Source organism: Mesoplodon bidens (assembly GCF_964165515.1).
Source record: "Mesoplodon bidens genome assembly, chromosome: 9".
NCBI lineage: Eukaryota > Metazoa > Chordata > Mammalia > Artiodactyla > Ziphiidae > Mesoplodon > Mesoplodon bidens.
The window spans coordinates 30,663,904-30,683,779 of record NC_138166.1 but is presented as its reverse complement, the minus strand read 5'-3'; the positions used below and the strand labels follow the sequence as shown (position 1 = coordinate 30,683,779).

Below are 19,876 nucleotides of genomic sequence, written 5' to 3'. Positions count from 1 at the left end.
GCATCTTTTCTGACCACAATGCTATGAGATTAGAAATCAATTACACAGAAAAAAACACAAACACATGGAGGCTAAACAGTACGTTACTAAATAACCAAGAGATCACTGAAGAAATCAAAACATACTTAGAGACAAATCACAATGAAAACACGATGATCCAAAACCTATGGGATGCAGCAAAAGTGGTTCTAACACGGAATTTTAGAGCAATACAAGCCTACCTCAAGAAACAAGAAAAGTCTCAAATAAACAATCTAACCTTAAACCTAGAGGAACTAGAGAAAGAAAAACAAACAAAACCCAAAGTTAGTAGAAAGAAAGAAATGATAAAGATCAGAGCAGAAATAAATGAAATAGAAACAAAGAAAACAATAGCAGAGATCAATAAAACTAAAAGCTGGTTCTCTGAGAAGATAAATAAACTTTATAAACCATTAGCCAGACTCATGAAGAAAAAGAGGGAGAGGACTCAAATCAATAAAATTATAAATGAAACACCGGAGAAATACAAAGCATCCTAAGAGTCTAATACAAGCAACTCTATGCCAATAAAATGGACAACCTGGAAGAAATGGATAAATTCTTAGAAAGGTATGAACTTCCAAGACTGAACCAGAAAGAAACAGAAAATATGAACAATCACAAGTAATGAAATTGAAACTGTGATTAAAAATCTTCCAACAAACAAAAGTCCAGGACGAGGTGGCTTCACAGGTGAATTCTATCAAACATTTAGAGAAGACCTAACACCCATCCTTCTCAAACTCTTCCAAAAAATTGCAGAGGAAGGAACACTCCCAAACTCCTTCTATGAGCCCACCATCAACCCTGATACCAAAACCAAAGATACTACAAAAAAAGAAAATTACAGACCAATATCACTGATGAATATAGATGTAAAATTCCTCAACAAAATACTAGCAAACAGAATCCAACAACATATTAAAAGGATCATACACCATGGTCAAGTGGGATTTATCACAGGGATGCAAGGATTCTTCAATATACACAAATCAATCAATGTGATACACCACATTAACAAATTGAAGAAGAAAAACCATATGATCATCTCAATAGATGCAGAAAAAGCTTTTGACAAAATTTATCACCCATTTATGATAAAAACTCTCCAGAAAGTGGGCAGAGAGGGAACCTACCTCAACATAATGAAGGCCATATAAGACAAACCCACAGCAAACATCATTCTCAATGGTGAAAAACTGAAAACATTTCCTCTAAGATCAGGAACAAGACAAGGATGTCCACTCTCGCCACTATTATTCAACATAGTTTTGGAAGTCCTAGCCATGGCAATCAGAAGAAAAAGAAGTAAAAGGAATCCAAATCGGAAAAGAAGAAGTAAAACTGTCACTGTTTGCAGATGACATGATACTATACACAGAGAATCCTAAAGATGCCGCCAGAAAACTACTAGAGCTAATCAATGAATTTGGTTAAGTTGCAGGATACAAAATTAATGCACAGAAATCTCTTGCATTCCTATACATTAATGATGAAAAATCTGAAAGAGAACTTAAGGAAAGACTCCCTTTACCACTGCAACAAAAAGAATAAAATACCTAGGAACAAACTTACCTAGGGAGTAAGTAAGACCTGTATGCAGAAAACTATAAGACACTGATGAAAGAAATTAAAGATGATACCAACAGATGGAGATATATACCATGTTCTTGGATTGGAAGAATCAATATTGTGAAAATGACTATACTACCCAAAGCAATCTACAAATTCAATGCAATCCCTATCATTTTACCAATGGCATTTTTTACAGAACTAGAACAAAAAACCTTAAAATTTGTATGGAGACACAAAAGACCCCGAATAGCCAAAGCAGTCTTGAGGGAAAAATGCGGAGCTGGAGGAATCAGACTCCCTGACTTCAGACTATACTACAAAGCTACAGTAATCAAGACAATATGGTACTGGCAGAAAAACAGAAATTTAGATCAATGGAACAGGATAGAAAGCCCAGAGATAAACCCACGCACCTACGGTCAACTAATCTATGACAAAGGAGGCAAGGATATACAATGGAGAAAAGACAGCCTCTTCAATAAGTGGTGCTGGGAAAACTGGACAGCTACATGTAAAAGAATGAAATTAGAACAGTCCCTAATACCATACACAAAAATAAACTCAAAATAGATTAGAGACCTAAATGTAAGACCAGACACTATAAAACCCTTAGAGGAAAACATGGCAGAACACTCTATGACATAAATCACAGAAAGATCTTTTTTGATTCACCTCCTAGAGAAATGGAAATAAAAACAAAAATAAACAAATGGGACCTAATGAAACTTAAAAGCTTTTGCAAAGAAAACTACAAACAAGGTGAAAAGACAACTCTCAGAATGGGAGAAAATATTTGCAAACAAATCAATGGACAAAGGATTAATCTCCAAAATATATAAACAGCTCATGCACCTCAATATTAAAAAAAAACCCAATCAAAAAATGGGCAGAAGACCTAAATAGACATTTCTCCAAAGAAGACATACAGATGGCCAAGAAGCACATGAAAAGCTGCTCAACATCACTAATTATTAGAGAAATGCAAATCAAAACTACAATGAGGTATCACCTCACACCAGTCCGAATGGCCATCATCAGAAAATCTACAAACAACAAATGCTGGAGAGGGTGTGGAGAAAAGGGAACCCTCTTGCACTGTTGGTGGGAATGTAAATTGATATAGCCACTGTGGAGAACAGTATGGAGGTTCGTTAAAAAACTAAAAATAGAATTGCTGTATGACCCAGCAATCCCACCACTGGGCACATGCCCAGAGAAAACCATAATTCAAAAAGACATATGCACCCCAATGTTCATTGCAGCACTATTTACAACAGCCAGGTCATGGAAGCAACCTAAATGCCCACTGACAGACGAATGGATAAAGAAGGTGTGGTACATATATACAATGGAATATTACTCAGCCATAAAAAGGAACGAAACTGGGTCATTTGTAGAGTTGTGGATGGATCCAGAGACTGTCATACAGAGTGAAGTAAGTCAGAAAGAGAAAAACAAATATCGTATATTAATGCATATATGTGGAACCTAGAAAAATGGTACAGATGAACCAGTTTGCAGGGCAGAAATTGAGACACAGACATAGAGAACAAATGTATGGACACCAAGGGGGGAAAGTGGTGGTGGGGGTGGGGGTGGGGGTGGGATGGATTGGGAGATTGGGATTGTAATGTATACACTGATATGTATAAAATGGATAACTAATAAGAACCTGCTGTATAAAAAAAATTAAATTAAATTAAGAAAAAAAGAAACCCCCCAAATCTTTTTGAATCAGCAATTTGTCTTCTTTTTTCAAGTTTTATGCAAGTTAGGAACTCCCAACCATCATGTGTATCTTCCCCTTTATTTTTTCTATAATTTAAATTCCTTTGTAAGGAGAAAAAAAAATACTTTTCCTAGATCCATTTAGCAGGAGTCTGTAGACTACTGTCCACAGGCCAAAACCAACCAGTTGCCTGTTTCTGTAAATAAAGTTTTATTGAAACACAGAATAAAAAAGTTCCAACCATCTGGAGTATACACCATGAAACTCAAAAGTCTATTTTGGCAGTGTTTACTATTTTTTAAACTTTTGCTCAATGTAAAAATCAAAAAGAGAGAGAGAGAGAAGTATATTTTAAAATATTTTCCCCACCTCTACTGTCAAAATTTCTTTCAAAATAGAACTGTTAATCTAGGTACCTTAAGGCTGAGATAGTATATTATTAACATCTTGTACCGCTATATAAGCAGACTGATGAGAGCAAGATTGCACAACATGAAAAATAACATTGAAGCACTATCTTCAAAAAAAAAAAAGGACAAATTAAAAAATTTTATTTAAAATTACAAAGTAGGGCTTCCCTGGTGGCGCAGTGGTTGAGAGTCCGCCTGCCAATGCAGGGGACACGGGTTCATGCCCCGGCCCGGGAAGATCCCACATGCCACGGAGCGGCTGGGCCCGTGAGCCATGGCCGCTGAGCCTGCGCGTCCAGATCCTGTGCTCCGCAATGGGAGAGGCCACAACAGTGAGAGGCCCACGTAACACACACACGCACACACACACAAAAAAATTACAAAGTATTCAAACCAAGAAAACTTACCATCTTAAAATAACTCATTTGACTTCGTATATGAAATAACTCCCAATTAAAATCATTTTAATAAAGAATACTTTCACTGTACACTTGGATCACATATCCCTTTGGAATCCAATTCTTCTTTACTCAATGACAGGTGAAAATATTCAATTAATATATTTTAACATAGGTAAGCTATCTAGTAACTAGATAGACAATTCTACTACTGAAGTTATTAGATTTTTAAAAATTTGAATGCTTTTTATTTGTTTTCAGTTTTTAAAGGTTATATTCTATTTATAGTTATTATAAAATATTTGCTATCTTCCCTGTGTTGTACAATATATCCTTATAGATTATTTTATACCTAATAGTTTATACCTCTTAATCCCCTACCCTTATATTGCCCCTCCTCCTCCCTTCTCTCCCCCCACTGGTAACCACTAGTTTGTTCTCTGCATCTGTGAGTTTAAAGCTATTAGATGTTTAAAACTCCACCATCATTAGAGATTAGTCATTAGGGTGACTGTTTAAAAATAAGTGAGGATGGTTCTTTAATTCACCTTCAACCTTATTTTGGAAATGTCCACTGCTATTATTCTTCACTAGTTAGGGAGAATTACCTCATTTGATAAACTTGCCCACTACATACTAGATGCTGGGAATAAAACAGATGCTGAATAAACTATGATTCCTGGACTTAAGAAATGCACATTCTAATAGGAGACAAAAAGATAATTAGATTACAGCATAATGAGAGCCATATTTATTTAAAAGTATGTTTTAGGATGAGGGGGGATAAATGGTTCTAATACTACTGGAGAGGCAATAAAATTTAAATTTGCATTATATGTAATAAATCAAGGGTAACTGCCCAAAGGATAGAAACCAAATATATGAACAGTTGACCCTTGAACAACACAGGTTTGAACTGTAGTGGTCCACTTATACATGGACCATTTATTTTCCATGAATACATACTACGGTAGTATATGATCCACGATTGGGTGAAGCTGTGGATGCAGAATCACAAGTATGGAGGGCTGACTGCAAAGTTACACGTGGACTTTTGACTTGTGGAGGATCAGCATCCCAACCCCCACATTGTTCAAGGGTCAACTGTATAGAAAACAGAAAAGAATATATGACCAACAAGTTCACAGAGAGAAAAACTCTATGTGAAATAAATGAAATAATAAAAAACACTAATATATAAGAAAACAAGAAGAGAGAAAAAGTGAACATAAATAGTAAAATGGTAGCCATAAACCCAAATGTAATAACATTAGAGATGGGCTAAATACTCTAAATAAAACACTAGATAAAATGCAAAATTCAATTCTATCCTGCCTACAAGAGACACTTTAAATTTAAGGACCCAGAAATACTGAAAATTAGTAATGGAAAAAGTAGAGACTTCCCTGGTGGTCCGGTGGGTAAGACTCCACACTCCCAATGCAGGGGGCCCAAGTTCGATCCCTGGTCGGGGAACTAGATCCTGAATGCATGCCACAACTAAGAAGTCTGCATGCCACAACTAAAAGATCCCACATGCTACAACTAAACATGCTGCAACGCAGACCTGGCGCAGCCTAAATAAATAAATAAATATTAAGGGGGAAAAAGAATGGAAAAAGTACATCATACAAATGCTAACTACAAGAAAAGCTGGGTTTTGTTTGTTTGTTTGTTTGTTTTGCAGTACACGGGCCTCTCACTGTTGTGGCCTCTCCCGTTGCGGAGCACAGGCTACGGACGCGCAGGCTCAGCAGCCATGGCTCACGGGCCCAGCCGCTCCGCAGAATGTGGGATCTTCCCAGACCAGGGCACGAACCCGCATCCCCTGCATCGGCAGGCGGACTCTCAACCACTGCGCCACCAGGGAAGCCCAAGAAAACTGTTTTAACTACGTTAATAGCAAGAAAAAAAATAGACTTTAAGGTAGGAACAGTATTAGAGATAAAGAAGGACATTTCATGATAACAAAGGAATGAAATCACTAGGAAGAGATCACAATTCTAAATCTGCACTCACCTAGTAACTGAGCAACAAAATACTTAACAACAACAACAAAAAACTGACAGGGACTTCCCTGGTGGTCCAGTGACAAAGAATCCGCCTTCCAGTGCAGGGAACCCAGGTTCCATCCCTGGTGGGGAACTAAGATCCCACATGCTGCGGGGCAACTAAGCCCATGCACCACAACTACTGAGCTCATGCACCTCAACGAGAGAGCCCCCATGCTGCAAATTACAGAGCCCACGCGCCCTGGAGCCCATGTGCCACAACTAAAGAGTGAAAAACCGTATGCCGCAACTAGAGAGAAACCCGCATGCCACAACGAAGACCCAACACAGCCAAAGAAAAATAATAACAATAATGAAGAAAATAAACTTTTAAAAATATGACAGAACTAAGAGGAGAAAAAGACAAATCTACACTCATAGAAATAGACTTTAACACATCTCTCTTAATATCAGGCTAAGCACACAAAAAACTAGTAAGGATACAGATGATATAAACACAATCAACATACTAGATCTAATTGGCATACATGCAATCAACAATGACAGCATACAGTCATCCCTTGATATCTGTGGGGAATTGGTTCCAGGACCCCTGAGGATACCAAAATCCACAAATGCTCAAGTCCCTTAAAGTTGGCCCTCCATATAGGCGGATGTGGAACCGGTGGATACAGAGGACTGTTTATATTCTTTTCAAATGCATATAAAATATTTATCAAAATTAACCATATGTTGCATCATGAAAGCATAAATAAAAATTCAAAACTTTAAAATCTTTTAGAATATTCTCTGCACAGTGGAATTAAGTTAGAATTCAATAACTAAAAATAGAAAATCCTCAGCTGTCTGAAAATTAAACAATACCTTTTAAAATAACCCATGAGACAAAAAAGAAATCCCAACAGAAAGTAGAAAACATTTTAAACTAATTAATAGTGAAGATACAAATTTTAAATCTTGTTTGCTATCTCAAAGCAAGGTCAAACAAGGGAATGTGCAGTCTTAAAATGCAGAGTGGAAAGACGAAAGGCTGAAAAACAATGATTTAAACTCCCATCTCAAGAAATTAGAAAAAGAAAATGAACTTTAAAAAAATTGGAAGGAAGGAAATAAAGACGATAAGAGAAATCAATAAATTAAGAAATATACAACAGGGCTTCCCTGGTGGAGCAGTGGTTGAGAGTCTGCCTGCCGATGCAGGGGACACGGGTTCGCACCTTAGTTTGGGGAGATCCCACATGCCGTAGAGCGGCTGGGCCCGTGAGCCATGGCCGCTGAGCCTGCACGTCCCGAGCCTGTGCTCCGCAATGGGAGAGGCCGCAACAGTGAGAGGCCCGCGTACAGCAAAAAAAAAAAAAATATATATATATATATACACACACACACACACACACACACACACACACAAAACAGAGGAAATTAACAAAGCCAAAGGCTGGTTCTCTGAAGATATTAATAAAATTTATATACTCCTAGTAAGAAAAAAAAAAACATTGGGGGCCTTCCCTGGTGGCGCAGTGGTTGAGAGTCCGCCTGCCGATGCAGGGGACATGGGTTCGTGCCCCGGTCTGGGAAGATCCCACATGACGCGGAGCGGCTGGGCCCGTGAGCCATGGCCGCTGAGCCTGCGCGTCCGGAGCCTGTGCTCCGCAATGGGAGAGACCACAACAGTGAGAGGCCCGCGTACTGCAAAAAAAAAAAAAGGGAAAAACAGAGAATACCAATATCAGGAGAGAAAAATAGAAAATGACTACAGATTTTTAAACAATAGAAAGATATTAAGAGGATATTAAGAAAAGTTTTACATTTAAATTTGATAACATACATGAAATCGGTGTATTCCTTGAAGAACTCACTGAAACTGATAAAAGAAGAAACAGGAAATCTCAATTGTTCAGTATCTATTAAATAAATTGAATCTGTTACTAAACCACTTCCCACAAGATAATTTGCGGTTCAGATTCCTTCCCTGGTGAATTCTTCCAAAAGTTTAAGAAAGAAATAATAATAATCTTACACAAATTCTTCTACAGAACACAAAAGAACATTTCCCAACTTGTTTTGTAAGGTCAGATAATTTTAATGACAAACCGAGACAAGGACACTCTAAGAGAGAACAATCACAGACCAATCACTTTCATGAACACATATGCAAAAATCCCAAATAAAATATCAACTCATTGAATGTACAGATATGTAAAAAAGATAATACAGCACAACCCAGTTTTTTTATTCCAGGGTAGTTTAGCATTAAAAAGTCAATCAATGAGGCTTCCCTGGTGGCGCAGTGGTTGAGAGTCCGCCTGCCGATGCAGGGGACACGGTTCATGCCCCGGTCCAGGAGGATCGCACATTCCGCGGAGCGTCTGGGCCCTTGAGCCATGGCCGCTGGGCCTGCGCGTCCGGAGCCTGTGCTCCGCAATGAGAGAGGCCACAACAGTGAGAGGCCTGCGTATCTCAAAAAAAAAAAAAAAAAAAAAGTCAATCAATGTAATTCACTACATAAAAAGAAAAAAGGAGAGAAATCATACGTTCATCTTGTTAGAAAAAATATTTGTTATTAGAGTATTCAGTATCCACTTATGATAAAAATTCTCAGCAATCTACAAGTAGAAGGGAACTAAAAAAAAACCTACTGCAAACATCCTACTTAAAGGTAAAACTATTAATGCTTTCTGTAATACTGTGGTCCTAGCCAGTGCAGTAAGACAAAAAAGAAAAGACATAAAGTTTAAAAAGGGAAGAAATAAAGCAGGCACAAGACATGACAATGTACTCAGAATGCTAAAACAAATAAACAAACAAAAAACTGCAGAAAATCTATTAGATTTAATAAGCACATCTGGTAAAATTGCTAGATTACAAGACCAATATTTTAAAAGGTAAATTCCATGTCTATATGTCAGCAAAAAAAGAAAATGAAAAGGTCGGGTTTTTTTTAAATAAATTTATTTATGTATTTCTGGCTGCGTTGGGTCTTCGTTGCTGCGCAGGGGCTTTTCTCTAGTTGCGGCAAGCGGAGGCTACTCTTCGTTGGGGTGCACAGGCTTCTCATTGCGGTCGGTGGCTTCTCTTGTTGCAGAGCAAGGGCTCTAGGCACGCAGGCTCTAGAGTGCGGACTCAGTAGTTGTGGCACACGGGCTTAGTTACTCCACGGCATGTGGGATCTTCCCGGACCAGGGATCAAACCCATGTGCCCTGCATTGGCAGGCGGATTCTTAACCACGGCACCACCAGGGGAGTCCGAAAAAGTTTTTAAACGATCTATTATAATAATACAGACATATCAAATATGGAAGGACAAATCTAAAAAGAGATATAATATCTATATGTTCAAAACTACAAAACATCTTTGAGAAAAATTTCAGAATAGTTAAATACATGAAGGGATGGATATAGTATATTCATGGATTGCATTTAAGTCTCATAAAAATGACAATTCCCAAAATTGATTTATAGATTAAGTGCAATCTTAATAAAAATCCAGCAGATTTTTTCATGGAAATTGACAAGCTGATTCTAAAATCTAGTTTGCAAAGCCCAAGAACAGACAATATTGAACAACAAAGCTGAAGAACTTACATTACCAAACATCAAGACATATTATAGTTATTAAGCCAGTATGATATTAGCTCAAGGACAGACAAGTAGACTGATGGAACAGAAGAGGGAGTCCAGAAGCAGACAAATGATCCAGTCACCTGACTTCCGATAAATGCGACACTTGAGTGTAGTGGGGAAAGCATGGTCTTCTTAATAAATGGTTAACAGGTCAAACTGATTTGCCTAAGGTAAATACTTAAATCAAGTATGGGTAGATTGTTGATATAAATGTAAAAAATCAAAACAATAAATCTTTTAGAAGAAAACAGAATAATATTTGCATTACTGCCAATTTCAGGTCACAATAAGCAACCATGAAGGGAAGTTATGGACTACTTTACAATTAGGAACTTCTATTCATAAAAACACACTACAAAGAGAATGAAAAATCAAGCCACCAAATGGGAAAAGATGCTTGCCTTAAATATATCCAGCAAAAGACCCACAGAGAACGTACAAAGAGTTACACATCAGACAAACAAAAAGTCAGATATTCCAGATGATAAACGACCTGAACTGGCACTTCACTAAAGAGACTCTCCAAATGGCCAACAGACTTATGGACAGGTGCTTAACAACAGACATCAGGGAAATACAAAATTTCAAGTGTTGGTGAGCACGTAGAGCAACTGGAATTCTTATACAGTTGACCGTTGAGCAACACGGGTTTGAACTGCACAGGTCCACTTTTACACAGATTTTTTCCACTAAATACAGTACTACACAATCAGCGGTTGGTAGAATCTGAGAATGCAGAACTACCGATACAAAGGGCCCACTGTGAAGTTATATGCAGATTTTTGACTGCGCTGAGGGTCAGCACCCCTAACCCCTGCATTGTTCAAGGGTCAACTGTACACTGCTCACTACTATGCAGACTGGTACCACGCCTTTGGAAAACTGTTATATCCACTGAAGCTGAACATATGCATGCCATATAACCCTGAAACTCCACTCATAAGTATATATCTGACAGAAACCTGTACATATATTCACCAAAATACATATTCATGAATATTCAATTAGTAATAGTCAAAAAGTGAAAAAAACTCGAATGTCCATTAGGCTGAATGGATAAACTGTGGCATATTCATACAATGGAAAAAGATACCGCAATGAAAATTAACAAACTACAGTTACGTGCAACAAAAAGGGTGGCTCTCACAAACATAATGTTGAGCAAAATAAGCTAAATAGAAAAAGATACATGGACTTCGCTGGTGGCACAGTGGTTAAGAATCCGCCTGCCAATGCAGGGGACATGGGTTCGATCCCTAGTGGGGAAAGATCCCACATGCCGCGGAGCAACTAAGCCCGTGTTCCACAACTACTAAGCCTGCTCTCTAGAGCCCGCGAGCCGCAACTACTGAAGCCCGTGTGCCTAAAGCCTGTGCTCCACAAGAGAAGCCACTGCAATGAGAAGCCCACACAAGGCAACAAAGAGTAGCCCCTGCTCGCTGCAACTAGAGAAAGCCCGCGTGCAGCGACAAAGACCCAACACATTCAAATTCAGAAAAAGGCAAAACTAAACAACTGTGTTGAGAGCTAGGAGAATGGTTACCCTTCATAGGGGTAGTATGAAAGAAGGCAAGGAAGAGGTTTCTGGAGATTTGGGTAATACACTCTTTTATTATTATTATTACATTCCCATAACTTATTTATCTTAAAACTGGAAGTCTGTACCTTTTGACCACCTTCACCCTTCTGTTAACCTTCTACCCCCTGCCTCTTGCAACCACCAATCTGTTCTCTCTATCTATGAGTATGATTTTTTTTAAGATTCCACATATAAGTGAGATCATACAGTATCTGTCTTTCTCTGACTTACTTCACTTAGCATACTGCCCTCAAGGTCTATCCATGCTGTGGCAAATGGCAGGATTTCCCTCTTTTTTATGGCGGAGTAATATTCCATTGTGTATCTATGTACCACATCTTCTTTATCCATTCATCAATCGATGGACACTTATGTTGCTTCCATGTCTTGACTACTGGAAATAATGCTGCAATGAACATGCGGGTGCAGATACCTTTCTGACATAATGATTTCATTTCCTCTGGGTAATGCTCTTTTTCTTGACCTGGGTGCTAGTTACGATGTTGTGTTCTCTTTGCAAAAACAATTCATTATACATCTATGCTGTGTGTACTTTTCTATATGCATATAAGTCAATAAAAATTGACTTATATGCATATAGAAAAATTGTAGCTAGAAATGAGACTAAATACTGATACATCACCATGATGCTCTACATGTGTTTTAGAGGTTGGCCACAGATTTAACACTAAGACTTCTAATAGCTGTATGAGAAAAAGAGAAGTTGTCAGTTACACATTCATGTCCAGTAGATATAAATAAATCAACTGCCGAAAGCTACAATTCTTGGCACTAAAAAAAGACAGATATTTCTCATAAAAATCTTCACAAAAGAAGATACTTTTTGACAAAATAAACAATGTTCTTGACAACAATTTCAAGAAGATCCTCTGTAATTGCTTCTACTGACCCTCAATGTAGGCTGATGGAATATTATCAATGCACGAGAGGGGCAAAAGCAACTGGGAAAGGAGAGTGCAAAGCAATGCAGTCTACATACTCAACTTCTCTCTGATGATCTGGACTGATAGAGAGATACATTTTATAAACCTGTAAGACTGAATATAACAGTGGATAAGCTTCACATATCTCCCCCCTCAATATCATATCTCTCACCTGACTTCTGACATTTATCAGTCAGCAGTGAAGTTAAGATAATACCCTCTAATAAATGTGTAGGGGACAGCTATTCTCTGTTGTCAGTTGAATATGAACCCAGTTAAGCTAGGGGAAGAGATAATTACCTTCTGTGAATGCTGAGAAGCCTGCCTCCAACTGGTAAGATGATCATCCTACCTCCATTGTGAAAACCTACTATTAGGGCTCTAAGAATCTTTAGAAATGATACTGAACCTTCTCCAAAGCAATACAGTACAGGTAATGTTGCTCAAAGTCCCAACCCAAAGTTCTACCACGTACAGCATGACTAAAAGAGCTTTAGCCAAAAATATAATCACAATAGGCAAGGTATGAACAGTCTTAAAAGGGCATTCTCAAGCAAATATCAATAGTAACAAGGCAAGTAAGTCACTGAATTTAAAGTTATTTAGAGGATTATACCACCAATAATACTCGGTAATACTTCACATATCTGCAATGCCTCCATCCTTCTTTTTTTTTTTTTTTTTTAGATGTTGGGGGTAGGAGTTTATTAATTTAATTTATTTATTTTTGCTGTGTTGCGTCTTCGTTTCTGTGCGAGGGCTTTCTCTAGTTGTGGCAAGCGGGGGCCACTCTTCATCGTGGTGCGCAGGCGCCTCTCACTATGGCGGCCTCTTGTTGCGGAGCACAGGCTCCAGACACGCAGGCTCAGTAGTTGTGGCTCACGGGCCTAGTTGCTCCGTGGCATGTGGGATCTTCCCATACCAAGGCTCGAACCCGCCTCCATCCTTCTTAAGCATAGGAATAGATCTTTTTTTTTTTCCCGATTATTCAGCAACCAGAATGTTAAGAAGTTCAGAGTGCTAAAGCTCACTCACTGAACTCAGGCCTCTCAGTGACTTTTTTTTTTTTAACAAAAAAAAATAAATTTACTTCTCTGTTTTCCTAGTTCACAACCAATTATAATGAGCAAGTCAGGATGAGAAGCACAAAGAAAAAAGCTGGTAGAAACAGGCAGAGTTGCAAGAAATAACAGCTAACTTGGTAGGAAGAGACAGTAAATGCAAAAACAGACCAAGAACTCCAAACACACAATCTTCTGAGGCCATGTAGCAAACAGCTCTATGTACCTCAAGAGTGTCCAAGGGCAACCACTACACAGGGTATATTCACGGAAACAGATCCAGAGTAAAGTCAATGATAAGGATTATATTATACTATGTAGAGTTTTTTAAAATAAGGTAAGGAAATGCATAATCCTTTTTTTTTAAATGTTTATTTATTTATTTGGTTGCTCCAGGTCTTAATTGTGGTAGGCTGGATCCTTTGGTCTGGTTCGCTGGCTCCTTAGTTGTGGCATGCAAACTCTCAGTTGTGACATGCATGTGGGATCTAGTTCCCTGACGAGGGATCAAACCCAGGCCCCCTGCACTGGGAGCACGGAGCCTCATCCACTGTGCCACCAGGGAAGTCCCTGCATAATCCTTTTTTAAAAGGAGTTCATCCAAAATGTTTTAAATATTCTTTATTGTAGTTTAAATCTGAACACTTAATTTATAAGCTTCAGTTATACGGAAGATTGCACACCACAATAAATGCTGAGTAAAAGCACTGCAGTTGATAGAATTTTAACTCAAACATCAGTTACATGAAAAATATGAGCATCTCATTTCCCAAAAACACTGAGAAAATGAGGTGCTACTGTTATTTGAATTAACATTCATGTTATGAAATAATATCTTGACCTATAGAAAACTAAGAACTATGTACATGTTATTAAAAGTACTTTAATTTTGAAAATCATCACTGGTCTCCACTGTGCTTAGCTCATCATACTACCTCTTTCAATCTCTCATTAATCCTTTCCATGCACAAGACGGGTAACGTATGACTTTGTGTGGGGAGCTTCTCTTAAAGAACTGGTTCAAACATTTAACAAATGTTATTTTTAAATATTTATCCATGTATATTTAAATGTTTATCTTAATAATTTATTTTTCATAAACTGATGTTAACCCACAGAAAGAGAATTTATATTTTAATTCTCCTTGTCACCAGAACTAAAATCAAAGGAATATGTATGTTTTTCAATAACCTATGAAGCTTAAAAATGATAGAAAAAAATGAGTAGTACCTGATTTTCTATGGATGAAAAATGCAGGTTTAAAAAAATTCTGAAGGACTTTAACAATTTAATTTTTCTAAATGGTAGAGAATATGCAGGGAAAATACTAGTTGGTACACAGAACTAAAGTCAGTCTATGAATATTTTGGAGTTGAGTGTGGAACATTTAGAGATCTCAAATGACCTACTTTCTCTCCACCACAATCTGTGAAAAATATGATAAAAGAGTACTTATTTCCTGAGAGAAGTACTAAGTGTTTTTAGTCTATAATATATAAATGTTTATAAAAAATACAACTGATGAAATAATTACATACACAATCACAATGAACCAAAATTCAATTCCTGACTATCCCACCTAACCAAATAACTCACTTCCAAAGTTTAAACTGTAATGATGTTGTTCTTATATAAGGCGTTTTTAAACTGAAAAAATTGTGTAGTTACATAATAAGGTTGTAAACCTAAATTGAGAGTACAGTATGCCTAAATTGTTTAAGGGGTAATGAAAATCATTACTGTATAAGTATTAATACATATAACAGAATGATAGTCAGGGGGTGGGGGGAGTTTGTTTTGGTTTGGTTTGGCTTTCTATACTGTTCCATTTTTCCAGAATATCAGCAGAGAGTCACAATACGGAAGGCACAATTCAAAATGTTTTTGTTTACAGAGAAAAATGCACATGGCTCATCCAGCTACCATTAAACATATGTCTACCATTACCCTGCTCATGTTTGGAGAAATTCAAAACCAAATATAAACTCATTCTGCTTGAAGACTATTATTAGTTTCAGGGCTGTCATTGAAGATTACCAATGATCTAGTCCAAGTTTATTTTACAGATGAGAAAACTAGAAAATGGGCTTATTAAAAGACACACAATTAATGACAAAGTAAACTTAGAACTCAATTATATGTCCACTAAACCAGCTTCTTCCCAACTTAAATACCAAATCACGTCTGATCTGCTACATAAAAATTTTTAAATAAATTCATTAAGAGACATGGGTGAGATACCCAGGGTTTGGTTAACTCTGAAAGTGAAAACCGACAGAAGTGCATAAATATTGATTGGCTCATTTTGCTGAATTTAGGTGGGGATACTTAAAACATCCAAATGGCTTACAGTGACTTTTTTCCAAAAAATAAAAGGCTTTTAGACAAAGCCTATCAAATACATCCCATTATTACACAAGGATAATAATTTATATGCACCATCAACTATCTGGACGTGAAGAACAGTGTTTGTAGTATTATCCACATAAATAAATACACAAGTTGAAATCTAAGCCAGAAATTGAAATTTATTTTAGCTACAATACTAAGTTTACATGTAAACTGTAACTAAAGTCAGCACTTATACTCACTTCAGAGTAGAGAACAAGAATTAGGCAAATAAACATAACAAAAATACAGCTAGCCCAGACAACAGTCCACACAAATCAGTGTGATGTGACTGAAATTTCTTAAAGCATAACTTAACATGTATCTTAAATAAGGTTGAGGTACAAGTCCCTTTCTTCTCCTGAACTGCCTCTGATGCCGTGACAAAAATGGAGATGCAAAGGGAATAGTACCCTCCACTGATTTTTTTTTCTCATCTGTTTTTATTCTGTCTTAAAAAATGAGTAGAGCATAAAACCTCTTCCCATCTACTGTGTTTTACCCCAAATCTTCAACATCCACCATTCCAAAGATTGCCACACTGATTCAGAGCAATATATGTCAGCCCAGGTGTTTAAAATCTTAGGTTGAAACATTTGGTTAATTAACACCATGCTGCAAACACTCAAAATCACTTCAGCTGCCACTACTACAAAACAAAACTCCCCAAAACAAAAACTGTTACCCTCCACTGGATTTACTCATACAATAAATATTTACTGAGTGTCAGATGCTATGGTAGGAAGAATGAAAGAAAAAAGAAAACTGAGCAAAAAGCAGACATGGTCGCTGCCCTATGAAGCTTAACACTTATGGAGTCTTTATGAAATACATCACCCCAAGAATCACTGTATATGTTGGGGTCTGCTTGAAAACATTCTCTTTTTAAAAAATAATTCTTCTTAATACATGTAAAGGTAAGAAAATCAGCCTTGCTTACTGTTCTATTTACCTAATTTTTAGAAATTTGCTTAGATGTAAAAAAAATTTCATACAACCTATCTTCCTCCAAAGGTTGCATCCTAGACAGCACAAATGGTAAATTCAACAGATTCCATATTAATATTTTACTGTTTATAACTCCAGGTGCCATATAAGTCAGTAAGACAGGTCTTCCTGCTAGATGGGCAAACAGCTGTAATAGTCTAAGGTAAAAAAAACAAAAAATCACTTGTTATTTTGAAAGTTTGAATATCTATTTGAAAGTTATTGAATATAGTCCTAGTATAAATACCTATATTCTGCTTAAGATGCTAGACATTATTTACACAAGGAAAAGAAAAAAATACAGATCTAAATTGCAAAGGAGGAAAAGGTCTCATTATTCTCTCATGCTTACAGGATTTTCGACAGCTGATGAAGAGGGGTTTGATGGAACAACGTAATTTTACAGCAACTTAATGGTTTAAAGAAGTTCCTAAGGAATGAATGCTTAGGACTTCAATTTTTTTAATACCCAGAAACAAGACTTAAAGAAAATGTCAGCATGTTAAAAGTCAGTTGTTTCTGAATACTGGTCTGGCTGAAAGTCATTATTCCTCTTATGTTTCTACATTTTCTAAAGTAAGGGAATACTACAATTACAGATAGAAAACAATTAAAGAAAGGCAGACCTTGAAATAAATCACTTACTAGGTATCCTCGACAGTCCCACTCTTGCTTTCAACTGCAGAAACAGCACTAATACTGCAATTTACAGTGGAGAGGGCACGGACGGCGACACACACACACACACACCACACACACACTTAGCTAGCATGTAGTAGGCACTTAATATTTGTGGCACGAAAGGACAATATATATGTAAACAAGCCAAAACACAAACAAAACGCACTCCGATTTTGAGGCAACACAGTAAACAATCACAGTAACGATTACTTTACTAAAAGCTGCCCGACAGCTTAACGCGCACTAAATAAAAGAGCTCTTTTTCCCTGCCCTCCTCTTTTACTCAGACACTAGATTGCACATTCGAAACAAATCCTCCCCCAGCCCCGCCCCAAGCCCTACCCTCAGTTGCTCCCAGCACTGAAATTGATGGAAAGTCCGGGGCCTTGGCGGTACCCAAACCGGCCCCTCTCTGGACGCTCCGCGCCGCGGACACGCCCGACGCGGTAGCGGCCGGGGCTACAGCCAGTTATCTCCGGGACCTCCAGAGGCTCGCGCTCGCCCCAACCCTGAGCCCGCGGCGCCGGCGGCCCCCCTCTTCTCTCCCAAACGGCGGGCCGCTCCGTACCTGCACACCGTGATCAGGTTCCTCCTCTCCACCGCGGCGTTGCGGGCGCTCAGGCTCTTCCTGCCGCCGCCGCCGCCCCCGCCGCCGCCCCCGCCGCGGTTCCCGCCCAGGCCCCCCAGGCTCCGGGAGGCCATGGCGGGCTGACCCCCGCGCCCCCTTTGTCTCGTGCGACCCCGCCCGCTGCCCACACCTGCTTCCCCGGGCTCTCGCTCGGCGTGCGGCCGTGGGGCCGCGGGAGAGTGGAAGGGAAGGAGGGGGGGACGGAGGGAGGGTGTAGAGGACGGTGAGGGATTCGCACCCGGGGACTGGCGGCTGGCGCTCCGCACCAGAGCTACACACACACACACACACACGCACGCACCACCCCCGCCCTTGCGCGCGCCGCCAGCCGCCGGGAGGCGCGTTCAGGTCGGCGTCAGCAGCTCCCCTACTTCCCCCAGGGACCTCGGCGGCCGCGCAGGCGCGTGCCCGCCGGCCCCGCAGGCCCAACCACCCGCGCTCAACCGCCACTGGCTCCCCAACTGCCGGCACCGCACAGAGCCACGGGCCTCACGCGCGCAGCCCGCCCTCCCTGCCCCTATCGGGCCAACGCCGCCCCAGCTGGAGCCAATCACAGCGCGCGAGGGGCGGGGCTGGCCGCGCAGATCTTTAAAGCAACCTGCTAGAGCCCCGCCCCATCGCGTGGGCAGCTGTCAAGACTCCCGGCCCGCGCTCGCAGCCGGTGAGCCGCAGGCAGTCGGCACCCAGGGGAGCAGCGCCGCAGCTGGCCTGGGGATTGTGGGATGCGGGACTCGGGAGTGCTCCGGGCGTGTTGACGACCCTTGCCCGGAGCCCAGCTAACGGCTGGGATCGCTAGCTCTAACGGCTGATCCCGTTCCCAGAATCCGACTACCCAGCCTAGAGGCATCCGTAGCTACAACGCCGAGCCAGCAGCAGCGCCGGCTCCCGCACCTGACCCAGGGCTGACTCCCAGGAAGGGAGCGGATTTTCTTTTGTCCTAACGCCCTCCCCTGGCCTAGTAGACAGCTACAGATAGCCCAAAGAGGGAAACTGCCCGCAGAACATCTCTCTTGCGGCGTCTGGTGGTGGGATTTTTGACGCCACTTCGCTCCTACCCTAGCCTCCAGCAAGGCCTGCAGCCCGGACTGACCACCCACAAAAGAACGAGAGCGGTGCGAGTGTACACTCTGCTCCTTTCACCCTTCTCCCGTCCTGGGCAGTGCTCCCGGAATTAGTGGGGTGGGGGCGGTGAGCCTCCGGGCAGTGTTTGGAACCTAGCGCCCACTTTCCAGAGCCTCTCCACCCATCCAGCTTTACCAGCAGGGAGGTCCTGGCTTCGGCCCGAGGTCTCTGGTGCTCATCTAGGTCGGCCGTTCACCTCTCTTTGCATCAATATGCCCATATTTTTTTTAACTTTATATTTTATATTGGGGTATAGCCCATTATAGAGTTGTGATAGTTTCCTGTGCACAGCAAAGCCACTCAGCCATACATATACATGTATCCATTCTCCCGGAAACTCCCCTCCCATCCAGGCTGCCACATAACATTGAGCAGAATTCCCTGTGCTCTACAGTAGGTCCTTGTTTGTTATACATCTTAAATTTAGCAGTGTGTACATGTCTAACCCAAACTCCCTAACTATCCCTTCCCCCCGCCTTCCCCTCTGGTAACCATAAGTTTGATCTCTAAGTCTGAGTCTGTTTCTGTCTTGTAAATGACTTCATTTGTATCATTTCTTTTTAGGCTCCGCGTATAAGGGATATCATATATTTCTCTTTCTCTGTCTGACTTACTTTACTCAGTATGACAATCTCTAGATCCATCCATGTTGCTGCAAATGAATATGCCCAGATTTTAGAGTGAAATCCTTATTGACAGCTATCCCTGTGGAGCCTAGCA

General features: G+C 40.0%; 1 protein-coding gene across 5 annotated transcripts in view; it reads right to left on the bottom strand.

Moving 5' to 3' along the window:
* RUNDC3B (RUN domain containing 3B) overlaps nucleotides 1-18,108 on the bottom strand; it is a gene marked incomplete at both ends in the record, with an annotated part of 149,917 nt that extends 131,809 nt beyond the window's left edge. For all 5 annotated transcript variants that reach the window (XM_081243937.1, XM_081243940.1, XM_081243938.1 and 2 more), the window contains one exon: nucleotides 17,975-18,108. In XM_081243937.1, the coding sequence (XP_081100063.1) occupies nucleotides 17,975-18,108 (134 nt within the window). The remainder of the gene's footprint in view (nucleotides 1-17,974) is intronic.
* Nucleotides 18,109-19,876: the final 1,768 nt, after the last annotated feature.